Source organism: Bufo gargarizans, chromosome 1 (assembly GCF_014858855.1).
Source record: "Bufo gargarizans isolate SCDJY-AF-19 chromosome 1, ASM1485885v1, whole genome shotgun sequence".
In the NCBI taxonomy this organism is placed as follows: domain Eukaryota; kingdom Metazoa; phylum Chordata; class Amphibia; order Anura; family Bufonidae; genus Bufo; species Bufo gargarizans.
The window spans coordinates 523,191,602-523,206,297 of record NC_058080.1 but is presented as its reverse complement, the minus strand read 5'-3'; the positions used below and the strand labels follow the sequence as shown (position 1 = coordinate 523,206,297).

Below are 14,696 nucleotides of genomic sequence, written 5' to 3'. Positions count from 1 at the left end.
TTAAGAGTATCAACACAGCAATCCAAAGTGCAAAGCTACCTGGGAAACAGTAAAATGCAAAATAACCGTGGAGCCCCAGTTATGGGTCTTCAACACAGTGAAAGCCAGATATCCCTCAAAGGAAGGGTGTCCCCATTATAGAGATCACCAGATACACTATATTAAGTTGCCCCTATGTTAAGATGCAGCTCCTTTACAAGTCTTAAGAATGTGACAGGGGAAGACCTAAGACAGTTATCCATCCACATACAGCTGTTTCACCCATAACTTGGTGTTCAAGGTTATTTTGCATTTTACTGTTTCCCAGCTTTGCACTTTGGATTGCTGTGTTGAGACTCTTAATTGAGGGTCCACAGTGTTTTTGTAGCTGGTCACCCTAAGATCAGCAATTGTTTTGTTTGTCTCCAACGCATTTATCCCGATTAGCCAGAATCCTACTTGACACTGATGAGGGGCAACACCCTGAAACAGCTGTCTGAGGATGGATAACTGGCTTAGGTCTAACCCTATCACATCCTTAGTGCTTGTAAAAGAACTGGATCTTGACCTAAGGGCCCCGTGATATGGAGGTTCTGGTGATCTCTATAATGGGAACAAGCCTTTGCTTGGTGTTCCTTCATTTGAGGGATATCTGCCTTGAAGTCCCATAACTAGGGCTCCTTGGTTATTTAGCATTTTATAGTTTTGAAAATGACCAAGTGATGGTAGTCCAAAAAACGTCCATCAAACAGCCATTTTTTTACTGTTGTAGGCATGTAGCCTTAAAATAAGAATTTTTAGGGAAATGTGTAATGAATTTGATTAGTTTTGAATCAATTCCATAATTTCTAAAATTATACAATAGAGACTATTTAAAATCTGAAATCCCTGCAGATTTATTCCTTAGGAGAATACAATAACATTTAACAAGAACAATAACAAAAACAATTTAAATTTATTAAAGCTCAATTTTATTTGCATGCTGCACTGCAATTTATAAACACCCAGCATTATGAAAAACGTGCAGTTAAGCAGAAGGAGCATTTTGATAATACATACAGAAGATGAAGGAGAATGACTACATTTTTACTAATACCCCTGCCTACAAGCTGCCTTTAAGGCAGCTGACATTTGATAACGGATTACCCGTTATATATACCGTAGACTCATCAAAGAGACAATTGCTTCATAGTAAATAATATTCATTCCTAATGGAAAGAAATCAATCCCATCCTGCGGAATTTATTCTTTGTGGGCTTCTTTACCACTCAAAATTTGATGTGCCTCTATTTTATCTGTTTACTCTCACATACCTACTGTCACTGATTGGAAATCTCACCATAATTGTAACAATATCATTGTCTTCCAGTCTTCAAACTCCAATGTACTTCTTTCTGACCAATCTTTCAATCCTTGATATTTGCTGCATTTCAACTACAGTACCTAAGATGCTATATAACTTTATTTTAGGCTCATATACTATCACATTTCATGCGTGTGCTATTCAACTATACCTTTTTAGTTGGATCGAAATTACAGAACTCCTGCTTCTGACCTACATGGCATTTGATCGGTATATTGCAATCTGCAAGCCACTGCATTATACCCTTATTATAACTCAAAGAGTTTGTTTCCAGGCAGTCATTACTGTTTGGACTGTAGGGGCTTTCAGTTCAGGGGTTCATACATCAGCAACGTTCAGTTTATCTTTCTGTGACAAACTAGAAATTAACCATTTCTTCTGTGAGATACCGCCATTGTTAAAATTATCATGCACAGACACTACTCTGAATGAAATGCTTACTCTTTTAACTGATGTTTTATTTGGATTTTGGTGCTTTATTTTTATTTCAGTTTCATATTTTTTTATCCTTTCCAGCATTGCACATATCCACTCAGCTGAAGGGAAGAAGAAAGCCGCTTCTACGTGCACATCCCATATTATAGTTGTCCTTATTTTCTATGGAACATTATTTATTGCCTATGTCAAGCCACAGTCTGAGATTTTCTCCAACCAAGATAAAATTCTTTCTGTCATTTATGTTGTATTTGTTCCTTTACTTAATCCTCTCATATACACTCTTAGGAACAAGGATATGACCCAAGCAATACTTAAGGTAGTCAGTAAAATTACAGTTTCTGCTGTGTAATTTTTGTTTTACAGAATTCTATAAAGAAAAACTATTCCTTTATAGAATTCCTTTATACAGTCCTGATCAAAAGTTTAAGACCACTTGAAAAATGGCAAAAAATCATATTTAGCATGGCTGGATATTATCAAGGTTCCAAGTAGAGCTTCAACATGCAACAAGAAGAAATGGGAGTGAGACAAAACATTTTTTGAGCATTCAATTTAATGAAAACAACGAATAATCTGAAACAGGCTGTTTTTCAGCTGATCAAAAGTTTAGAAAACCTAAAAAGTCACACACATATACAGGTCCTTCTCAAAAAATTAGCATACTGTGATAAAGTTCATTATTTTCTGTAATGTACTGATAAACATTAGACTTTCATATATTTTAGATTCATTACACACCAACTGAAGTAGTTCAAGCCTTTTATTGTTTTAATATTGATGATTTTGGCATACAGCTCATGAAAACCCAAAATTCCTATCTCAAAAAATTAGCATATCATGAAAAGGTTCTCTAAACAAGCTATTAACCTAATCTTCTGAATCAACTAATTAACTCTAAACACCTGCAAAAGATTCCTGAGGCTTTTAAAAACTCCCAGCCTGGTTCATTACTCAAAACCGCATTAATGGGTAAGACTGCCGACCTGACTGCTGTCCAGAACGCCATCATTGACACCCTCAAGCAAGAGGGTAAGACACAGAAAGAAATTTCTGAACGAATAGGCTGTTCCCAGAGTGCTGTATCAAGGCACCTCAGTGGGAAGTCTGTGGGAAGGAAAAAGTGTGGCAGAAAACGCTGCACAACAAGAAGAGGTGACCGGACCCTGAGGAAGATTGTAGAGAAGGACCGATTCCAGACCTTGGGGGACCTGCGGAAGCAGTGGACTGAGTCTGGAGTAGAAACATCCAGAGCCACCGTGTACAGGCGTGTGCAGGAAATGGGCTACAGGTGCCGCATTCCCCAGAAACAGCGGCAGAAGCGCCTGACCTGGGCTACAGAGAAGCAGCACCGGACTGTTGCTCAGTGGTCCAAAGTACTTTTTTCGGATGAAAGCAAATTTTGCATGTCATTCGGAAATCAAGGTGCCAGAGTCTGGAGGAAGACTGGGGAGAGGGAAATGCCAAAATGCCTGAAGTCCAGTGTCAAGTACCCACAGTCAGTGATGGTCTGGGGTGCCATGTCAGCTGCTGGTGTTGGTCCACTGTGTTTTATCAAGGGCAGGGTCAATGCAGCTAGCTATCGGGAGATTTTGGAGCACTTCATGCTTCCATCTGCTGAAAAGCTTTATGGAGATGAAGATTTCATTTTTCAGCACGACCTGGCACCTGCTCACAGTGCCAAAACCACTGGTAAATGGTTTACTGACCATGGTATTACTGTGCTCAATTGGCCTGCCAACTCTCCTGACCTGAACCTCATAGAGAATATGTGGGATATTGGGAAGAGAAAGTTGAGAGACGCAAGACCCAACACTCTGGATGAGCTTAAGGCCGCTATCGAAGCATCCTGGGCCTCCATAACACCTCAGCAGTGCCACAGGCTGATTGCCTCCATGCCACGCCGCATTGAAGCAGTAATTTCTGCAAAAGGATTCCCGACCAAGTATTGAGTGCATAACTGAACATAATTATTTAAAGGTTGACTTTTTTTGTATTAAAAACACTTTTCTTTTATTGGTCGGATGAAATATGCTAATTTTTTGAGATAGGAAATTTGGGTTTTCATGAGCTGTATGCCAAAATCATCAATATTAAAACAATAAAAGGCTTGAACTACTTCAGTTGGTGTGTAATGAATCTAAAATATATGAAAGTCTAATGTTTATCAGTACATTACAGAAAATAATGAACTTTATTACAATATGCTAATTTTTTGAGAAGGACCTGTATATTTGATAATTCTTTATTAGTGGAAAAATACAATAATAATTACATATATATAGCGGTTTCAATTAATGGTAAAAAGTGCAGGAGTATAAAGTGACAAGTGCATGGAGCCACCCAACCAATCCAAGAACTGGTATATCTGATAGGTGAGATGGTACAAGGGGTAATGGGACGATTAGTATCTAAGCTGATGCAATAAATGGTAAAAATCCCAATAATAATTGCACGAAAAGCACAACATCCATATTACACCACTAAAGGTCATTAGTATATGAGAACATCAAGTCGCACTATGATTGCAGAGCGGTCAGCAAATAAGGCTAACAACAGTGAGCAGATGCTGATCCGCCTGCAAACGGCAGTTCAATAGCAATAGACCGTGGTAACCTATACTGACCAGAGAGGATAGCGTGATGGCTCCTTACCCGACGCGCGTTTCGCCTTGCTTCTTCAGGGGGCGAAGAAGCAAGGCGAAACGCGCGTCGGGTAAGGAGCCATCACGCTATCCTCTCTGTTCTAGTGCGACTTGATGTTCTCATATATTAATGGTATTTAGTGGTGTAATATGGATGTTGTGCTTTTTGTGCAATTATTATTGGGATTTTTACCATTTATTGCATCAGCTTAGATACTAATCGTCCCATTACCCCTTGTACCATCTCACCTATCAGATATACCAGTTCTTGGATTGGTTGGGTGGCTCCATGCACTTGTCACTTTATACTCCTGCACTTTTTACCATTAATTGAAACCGCTATATATATGTAATTATTATTGTATTTTTCTACTAATAAAGAATTATCAAATATATATGTGTGTGACTTTTTAGGTTTTCTATCTATATACACACATATTTTCCTACACCCTAGCCTAACATCTTTTGGTTGTGTGATCAAAAGTTTAGGACCACACCTCCCAAAAAAAACTAAACCCCCTCAAAACAGAAATCCAACTTCCAAACATGAACTCAGTAATGAGTAGCTCCGCCGTACCTCAGTCATGAGGAATGCTCTCTGCAACATCTGGACATAGATGTGGACATACAATTTTTTCTCGGATCCTCAGCAGAAGATCCACATCTATCACAATTCTCGCAATTAAAGGGCCAGTGACCCAATTTATCCTCTTCACAAATAGATATTCTACAAAGTACAAAGAAGTGAGATAGAAAGTTCTGTGAAGAAAATCTGTTTTCATGAACACTATTAATCTATAACAGTTTGTTATATAGAGGAACTTACGTCTCTGTGCATGCAGCAAGATCACAAGACGGTGACAATGAAGATGCAGCAGAACTAATGTCAGAACTTCCACTGTCTAGATCTTTCATCTCTAGAGCACTATCAGATGCATTAAACCCAGTCCTGGAGGACTTATCAGAAATTAAGAGAGAAATGAGACAGATTGGCAGCAGAGTAGAATCGCTAGAAACCAACCAAACAGCTTTCACTAACTATACCAGACAAGCTTCTGATACCCTCTCAAAATATCAACAGCATATAAATTATCTTCACGACTACATTGAAGACCAAGATAATAGGGGCAGAAGAAACAATATTCGCTTTAGAGGAATACCAGAAACCGTTGCGAATGAAGCAGTACCAAAAGCTGTTGAAGAAATCTGCAATTCGCTATTAGACAGATTCCATAGACACAGGATTCCATAGTCATTGAAAGAGCCCACAGAGCACTTTGCCCAAAACCAAAGCCACGCGAACCCCCAAGAGATGTAATATGTAAATTTTTGAATTTCGCTCAGAAGGAGGCCATTATGAAAAAAGCAAGAGAAATGGAGCGTATCGAATATGAAGAATCCACAATTCTACTTTTTCAGGACCTAGCTCCTGCTACACTAAACAAGAGGCGCATATTAAAACCCCTAACTGACTACCTTAGGCACAACAAAATTGCCTTCCGTTGGCTTTTCCCCTTTGGTATTCTAATAACCTGGAGAGAAAGAAAGTACATTATCAGAACACAGAAAGATCTACCAGATGTGCTCACAGCCCTTGGAATAGAGGACTTAGACATCCAAGATTGGTCCATTGCCACAGATGTCCTTATTCCGTCCGAGATCCCTCCCCCTACCACTTGGGAGACTGTGTTGTCCAGCAAAGCCTTGAAGAATAAGAAAAGACAAGGGAAGATGACGCCGAGACGTCTCATCACCGAGGATGATTGAGGAATTTTTCTCCTTGTTTTTTACCAAGTCACCTCCTGTAAGAGGTTTACAGGATGATAACACCCCCCATCTTCCTACTATGGTAAAGATGGAGGGCTAGGTTTCTGTTTCTGGCTTGTGCAGTGTGGGTATCCCCTCCCTCTCTAAACTTTCATCCTAGTTCCCATCCCCCCCATTCCCCTATCCTCTCCTTCCCTTCAGTCCTCCCCAAATCCATACATCACTGCCTGGTAAGGCTAGATGTCCTCTGGGGCGGGATACCCTCGCTGCGCACCTCAGTTTTATCCCTTATTAGCAATTCTTAGATCTTGCTATATGTACTATGACTGTTACACTTATAGTTTATACTCTGTATAATATCACTCTAAATGTCACCTGTGTCATATGCCAAATATATGACCAAACAATCTAAACTTACCATGTTACAGTATTACATGTTCCGGTCCTCCTTAAGGACCTTTATATTGTTTTTCATCCGTATTCAGTATCACCTAATTGCTACTACCTCTGCGGTTATATTGTTACTTTCAGTATGTCAAGATAACCTATGTTATGTTCTTTATCTATTTAGAATGAACATCACCCCTTCCTACCTCTCCTTTCCCTCACAAAAGGTACCATTAAAGGAAGATGGACACCATAATGTCCTCCTTGGAAGCATATACTCAGTGAGTAAAATTCCTACACGACTCCACCCACAAAACCTACTCCATGGCAGAACTTAAGATTGCCACTTACAACGTTAGAGGCTTCAAGTCCCCTGTAAAACAGAGCCAAATCCTTAACCAGCTCAATAAGGAAAAAGTAAACATAATATTGTTACAAGAAACGCACTTTAAACACGAGAGGACCCCTGACCTAATTTGAACTAAATATAACCTTTGGTTTCACAGCACATCTACCTCCTCCAGTAAGTCAGGCACAAGTATAGGGATACATAGAAACACAGATTTCCAACATATCAAAACTTTGTCAGACACAGAAGGGAGATTTATTATGGTCAAAGGAAAAATCAATACCCACCTATACACTCTGGTGAACATTTATGCACCCAATACTGCCCATAAAAAATGGTTTGATAAGTTCTGGCTAGACTTTGAGTCTTTCAGGGAAGGGTCAGCAATAGTAGCAGGCAACTTTAATCTCACCCTTAACCCTCGAGTAGAATCCTCAACAGGAAAATCAGCGGTTCCGTATAAAACTTTAATTAATATAAAAAGATCTTTAAACAAAAGCTCTTTAGTGGATGTTTGGAGAGCTCTCAATCCAAAAGAAAAAGATTACACTCATTTCTCAGCCCCCCATAACTCTTACCAGAGATTGGACTACATCTGTTTTCCCTCCACCAACCTACACCTTCGCCTTGAAGTTAAAATAGGACCTCTCATACACTCTGATCACGCCCCAGTGTTCCCCTCATTCAAACCTTTCAACACCCCTCCTAAGAGCTTCAGTTGGAGACTGAATGAGACGCTGCTCAGCTCAACAGATATACGTTTAGCAATAAGTAACAAAATTAAAGAATACTTCGAGCATAATAGTAAAGGAGAGACCCCCCCGCAATTTGTGTGGGAGGCCCACAAAGCAGTAATAAGAGGCGAATTTATCTCTCTTGCCTCTAATCTAAAGAAAGTGAGACAGAAAAAAACAGAAGAAATTCTCTCAAGGATCTCTAGTCTAGAATGCGCACACAAGCGCCATAAAGAAAGAGATACTTTAGATAAACTTAACATTGCCAGAGAGGAACTAAAAACTCATCTTAATGCACAATCAGCAAAAATATACCTGGCCTCAAAACAAAAAGTTCTTTGTTCATGGCAATAGACCTACCAAATTTATGCTAGCCTTGTTACACCAACGTAAACGTAAATCTAGAATTCCCTCTATTAAGTTTGGCAGCAAGCAACTGCTCAGAGATGATGAGTCGATTGCTCAGGCTTTCCATGACTTCTATTTAGATCTCTATAACATCAACAAGACAGACTCTGAAGAAGTAAAAAAAAGGAAGATGGCTTCCTCTTGTGAGTTTTTGCGGAATTTAAACCTCCCATCTATCAGTACAACTCAGGCAAATTATTTATGTGCCACAATATCTGAGAAAGAAGTCTTGGAGACCCTCAAAGCTATCGCCAAAGGAAAGTCCTCCGGCCCAGATGGTCTCTCAGCCCTTTATTACTCAACCTTTAAAGATATACTAGCTCCCCACCTAGCACAACTATATAACTCGGCTTTAAAAGGAACACCTTTCACCACTCAAACGTTAAGTGCACACATAACTCTGATCCCAAAACCGCAAAAAGACCCTTCACTCTGCTCTAGCTATAGGCCTATTTCCTTATTAAATCTAGATCTTAAAATATTTGTGGTCAAGGCTCCGGGGGGAGCGCTGGCCGAAGGTGGAGAACTGGAGATGTGGAACCTAACTTGGCTAGTGGTGTGCCTTTAGCCATGTAACGCGGGTGAGCCAGAAAAGGGGGCTAACCCAGGGAGTCTGAGCTTGGAGCGAGACTGGAGATGAGGGAGGGTAGGGTGGGGCACCACGCGATGCCAACGTCTGATGGATGCTGCAAGGAAGGTTAAGTACCCTATGCCCCTCCCACAAATGCAGGCTGGAAAACCAGCCTGCTGTACTTGTGGTCAAGGCTCCGGGGGGAGCGCTGGCCGAAGGTGGAGAACTGGAGATGTGGAACCTAACTTGGCTAGTGGTGTGCCTTTAGCCATGTAACGCAGGTGAGCCAGAAAAGGGGGCAAAACATGGATTTAGGCAGTTTATTGGTTGAGAAATTTACAGAACCAGACTGGAGAAGGCCTTGGCGATCTCGGCCCGTGGATGGGGGACGTAACGGGAAAAGCACGAAGACTGCCACCGTCCCATCTTCCGTATGACGTGAGCGGGCACGCCGTGTTTGGAAGCAGCGGATGCGGCCCCGATTCGGAAAGAGTGCCCGGATATGGAGGCAGCGTGAAAACCTAGACCCGAGGCTAAGGAGCGGATGTGTTTGACAAACTGCGCAGAAGTCAGTGAGAGCACGGGAAAAGGCAGTAAGGGGCTGTCGGGAGTTCTGTCACGTAGAGTGGAGAGCAGCTGGTTGAAAACTGTCACAGGGCACCAAGGGTTGAATAAATTGAAATACTCGATCTGCACTGGCGGACCGACTTGGGAGGTCTTGGAGGAAGGAAGGAAGAAAATTAAATGGTCGAGACTGCGGTGGAGCTGACCGATTGCTGGCCCTAAGTTCCGTGCCGAGGTGCAGCAGAACTCCCCAGGCCTGAGGAACCCGTAGAAGCTGAGATAGAGGGCAGCTTTGAGGACCAGGCTTTTGAAAGGGCCAAAAGGACTACCATCTAAGGCGGCCGAAATTTTTTGGAAAATGTCCCCTGTGACCGGTTGCCTGGTGGGAGCGGATGGAGGAGAAAGCTTCTGGATGCCCCTCAGGACTGCCTTGACCGCCTGAGAGGAAAAAAAGGAGGAGTGACTGGGGTGACTGACCATGTGGTGATGCTGGATCCCTGCTAGGTAGAGTCTGATGGTATTGTGGGATAGTCGTAGCTCCTTGTGGCAGTAAGCCAGGAAGGCCAGGACGAAGGAGACTTTGTCCCTGTCCCCCCTGGGGTGAAGAAGTGAAAACCGTCTGAAAGTGTTCCACCCCGTTAAATAGTTCCGGGCAGTGTTGGCTGAGAGCGACTTGCGGATGAGACCATGGGCTGCGGAGATGTACTTATCTAGTCCATTATCAAGTCTTCGAACCCTGGGGGGGTGATCCCGACTATCTGTGCTCCCGGCATGATCTGAAAAAACAAATTAAAGTTTAAGCGGGACAGGGCATCGGCTGCAGTGTTTTTCTTGCCCTCAATGTGCCTGCAGATGATACGGAAATTGTGTTGTAAGGACAGCCAGGTGAGCTTGCGAACTAGACGCATGACCTTGGGGGAGCTGGATCTGCCCCTGGCGAGGATGTCGACAACTGCTTGGTTGTCTGTCATGCAGAACACCGGCTTGTCACTCCATGACTGCCCCCAGACGTAAGCAGCCGCTACGATGGGGTATACCTCGAGTAAGGGGGAGGACTTGGCGGCCTCCTGGTCAGAAGAGACCTGCGTGGGCCAAGGACCCGCAAACCATTGGTCCCCGCAGATGGCCCCGAAACCGAGGGAAGCAGCAGCGTCAGAGAACACCAAGGGGGAGGCATCGTTCCACTGAGGAACAAAGAGGGAGATGCCATTCCAGCTGGACAAAAAAACTGACCACATGGCCAGGTCTGCCAATGCATCGCGTCCGAGGTGGACGAGGGCATGCTTATCCGAGGCTGTTGGGAGGAGTCTGAGCAGGCCAGAGGTGAAGGATCTGCCCTGGGGCATGATCCTGGCGGCAAAATTGAAGAACCCCAATAAAGATTGGAGTTCCAATTTTGACACCGTGCGGGTACCCACGAGCCTGGCCACAGAGTCCCTGAGTCTGACTAATTTGTCCAGGGGAAGGCTGGCCTCCATTTTGACGGTGTCCAGGGTGATGCCTAGAAAGGTGATCACCCTGGAAGGACCCTCGACCTTTGCTGAAGCCACGGGAACGTTCAGGCGGCTGAACAGGTTGAGTAGGCTGTCCAGCCTGTCCGGGGCGTGCACCGCCTGCTCGATGAGCAAGAAGTCATCCAAGTAATGGATCACCCTCGGACAGTGGACATGATTGACCAGGATCCAGTGGAGAGCTTGGGCGAACTGGTCAAAGAGCCAGGGGCTGCTCTTTGACCCGAACGTCAAGCGGGTGGCAAAATAATACTTAGCCCTCCATTTGATGCCATAGAACCTCCACAGGTGAGGAAGGATTGGCAGCAGCTTAAAGGCATCAGAAATGTCAGCCTTTGACAACCAGGCTCCTGCCCCGACCTGTAAGATGAGCTCTATGGCCTCATCCAGAGAAGAGTATTGCATTGAAAATTCGTCTGAAGGGACCAAGGAATTTAAGCTGGGGGTGCTGGATGCATGAGGAGCAGACAGGTCGTATATTAATCTCTTTTTATTTGAGGTTTTTTTGGTGACCAGACCTATGGGGCTGACCCGATACACCAGGAAAGGAGACTGAGCGAACGGACCGATCATGAAGCCCTTCTGCAATTCGGCCTCCAACAACTCGTCCACTGCCACGGGGTCCGCGAGAGAAGACAGAAGGTTGGGGCATTCATGGGTGACCTGTGGGAGGGTGACTAACCCTGTGTGGAAGCCTTCAGAGAAACCCTGCTTGAGGAACAGGACGAAACTGGGATCATGATGCTGTTGGAGGAGGGAGAGTAATAGGTCAATGTTGACCCCGCCTAGTCAGGAGCGCTTGGCCGTGCGTTGGGAACAGGAGGACTGCGGATGGGCCCTAAAGCAAATGGAGCAGATGTGTAAAGCTTTACACTTGTCATAACTGCAGAAACCCAGATTAAAATTATTGCAAACTTGGTTCTTCCCTAAAAGGGTGATAGGTCGCCCGAGTTTGTCCGTAAGGGGGTTGGACCTTGGCGCACTGGAGTTGGTCGTTGGTCTGGCAGAAGTTGGATTGGAGATATGGGGGCTCCAGCCGGAAGCATGGAGGACAGACTGGCAACTGGCACAAGCCGGGGCTTTCTGGCCGGCAAAATGCCTGCAAAAGAGTTCCATATCCAGGACGGCACAGTTGGTGACATGCTGGTACTGGAGGAACGCCGCTGCAGCTTTTGCGGAAAACGACCGGTGGTACTCGTAGAAAGCAGAGCCGCCGTACTTGTAACCTAGCTCGGTGATCCGGTATAGGTAGGTATCTAGTTCTTCCCTGCGGTGGGGATGAACGGAGCACACGATGTCACGGTACAGGCTGAAGGTCAGCATGAACTCGGGAATGGTGAGTTTTCTGTTGAGTCGGACGTCTTTAGACCTCAGCACCACCGATACGTCACCGCAGGCAATTGTCCGATTTTCGACTGTGTCGTGGGTGGAAATCAGGATAGCGGCCAAGTTGATGTCCTTTCCTGCCAGAATATCCCGCCTGATGTTCTCTGGTACAAAGAAAGCGGGGGCGATGTCGGGAGTGCCAAGACTTGTACCTGGTGGGTTGGCCCGGGAAGTTGAAGGAACAGCTTCGGGCTCCGCCGGGGGAGGAGACGCGGAATCCTTGTTCTCGATGACCTGGAGTCGTGACCTGGAGTCAAGAGGAATTAGGGTGGAAAAAAGGGGGGAACCTGGGAGTAAGCGAAAGCCCGGGAAAATTCACGAAGAGGGTGAGACCTCGCAACCGCAACCTGGGATTTGTAAGCGAGGCAGAATTTAACAGGTACCTGCGTGAAGAGGTACGCCGAACAATATTTCTGAAAACGGAACTTACGCAGATGATGATCAGGAAGAACGAGACCTGAATGAGGGAAGAAAAATGACAACCTGAGCGGGCCAGGAATTAACGAGAGTGATGGATTGTGCAGAAAGATCGGACTGAAGACCCCGGGGTATGCCGGGAGATGGTTGCTGGAGAAAAGAAAATGGTACCATGGCCAATTACCCGAATTGGCCTGAGCGTGTCGGGTAATGAAAGGAGCATGAGCTGCTTGACAGGTGACTTGGAAAGGTTGGGTCCCGTAAACGAGACCGAAAGCCGAGATGCCTCTGGTGACGAGGCCTCAGCTGGGTGTCAACGTGGAATTTACCAGAGTGGCCGCCAGCGAGGCGACATGACCCTCGCATGACGGCAACGGAGAGCCAACGGGACCCGAGTGAGAGAGGTGAAGAGCCTGAACTGACCGTGATGGCATGCTTGAAGCCGAAAGAAGGCGTGACAGGACAGTGGGGAGGGAGTTGACATGGGTGGACAAGGACAGGTGAAGGACCTTGACGGGACGACTGGAAAACATTGAGTGATTGTGGGAGAGTCAGGCAACCGGCCCTGAAAATCCGTGCGGATCGTGAAGGAGACAAACTGAGCCTGACAAGCAAGGGAACATAACGAAACCTGACCGTATCGGGTGACCGGACATGAAGGGTAACAAAACACGAAGAGAACTTGAAAAAACTGGTGACAGGACACGAGAAAACCTGAACCTAAAGGGTGACAGGACACGAAAATGAACCTGAAAGTGTCAGGTGAGAGGACACGAACGAACCTGAACGTATCAGGTGAGAGGACACGAACGAACCTGAACGTATCAGGTGGCAGGACATGAAACGAACCTGAACGTATCAGGTGGCAGGACACGAAACGAACCTGAACGTATCAGGTGGCAGGACACGAAACGAACCTGAACGTATCAGGTGGCAGGACACGAAACGAACCTGAACGTATCAGGTGGCAGGACATGAAGAGTGACAGGACCCGAAGAGAACCTGAGAAGACATGGTGACAGGACACGAGAGAGAACATGAACGTATCCGGTGGCGGGACACGAGGCGAACCTGACGTATCCGGTGGCGAGACACGAAACGAACCTGAACGTGTCAGGTGACAGGACATGAAAAGGTGGTGACAGGACACGGAGAGAACCTGAACGGATCAGGTGACAGGACACGAAGAGAACCTGAACGGATCAGGTGACAGGACACGAAGAGAACCTGAACGTATCAGGTGACAGGACACGAAGAGAACCTGAACGGATCAGGTGACAGGACACGAAGAGAACCTGAACGTATCAGGTGATAGGACACGAAGAGAACCTGAACGGATCAGGTGACAAGACACGAAGAGAACTTGAACGGATCAGGGTGACAGGACACGGAGAGGTACTGTTTTTTTTTTTTTGTTTTTTTTTTCAGGAGCAATGGACGGACGAAGGGGGGCTGGTGAAGGGTGGAAGACACGCCTGTGCCGTGCAGCGTGCCAGGAGCCAGGAAAGGGGGCCTGACTTGCCCTGCTGATCTGTCCTGGGCAAGCTCCCCCCACCACAGCTCCGGCACCGGAAACCGGGGTGCACGAACCCTGGGGGAGCTGTAGCGGGGCGGACCCGCCCTGAGCAGAGGATCCCGGCACTCTGCTGCGTGTGCTGTGTCTGGGTGCAGCCCCTCCGGGGTGGGTGAGGGCTGCTCCTCTAAGGAGTGATGGCATGCTCCGGTGGTCACTGACCCTGCCGGAGACCGCCTGGCACGTCAGGAGAGCTGTGCCTGGCAGAATGGTGTATAAACATGAATTGAATACGTGCAGGGTGGAAATGCAATGGATGCACATTTTCACTGTCCCTGTGCAGTATTTGGACCGCACAGCGCCCCCTGAAGGCCGCCTCGGGCTGGGAGGAGGAGCCTGTGTGGCCGGCGCGCGTCTCCGCAGCACGCTGCTGCTCGAGCAGGCCCTGCTGTGGGGACGGCGAAAACCCCTGCTGCTGCCCGGGGCTCCCCGGCGCCCAGCTGCGGTGGCCACTGAACGAGGATGGCGCACTCGAGCCTGACGAGGGTACCGGCCGTGTGAGGGACCGGGCGGGAATCAGCAGGGGCTGCTTGAGTGGGCGTGCGGAGGGAGCGTGGTGAGCGGGGTGAACTGGGGGGATCGTGAGGCTGGGGCCGGCCGGCCGGACG

General features: G+C 46.2%; 1 protein-coding gene across 1 annotated transcript; it reads left to right on the top strand.

Moving 5' to 3' along the window:
• The first annotated feature begins 1,190 nt into the window (after positions 1-1,190).
• LOC122928536 (olfactory receptor 5I1-like) lies at positions 1,191-2,129 on the top strand. Its single transcript, XM_044281469.1, has one exon. It carries the CDS (start codon positions 1,191-1,193, stop codon positions 2,127-2,129), a length of 939 nt encoding a protein of 312 aa, XP_044137404.1.
• The last annotated feature ends 12,567 nt before the right edge of the window (positions 2,130-14,696 follow it).

Excerpts from the sequence above, each read along its gene's own strand:
- LOC122928536 (XM_044281469.1), top strand. The coding sequence starts at position 1,191 with ATGGAAAGAAATCAATCCCATCCTGCGGAATTTATTCTTTGTGGGCTT.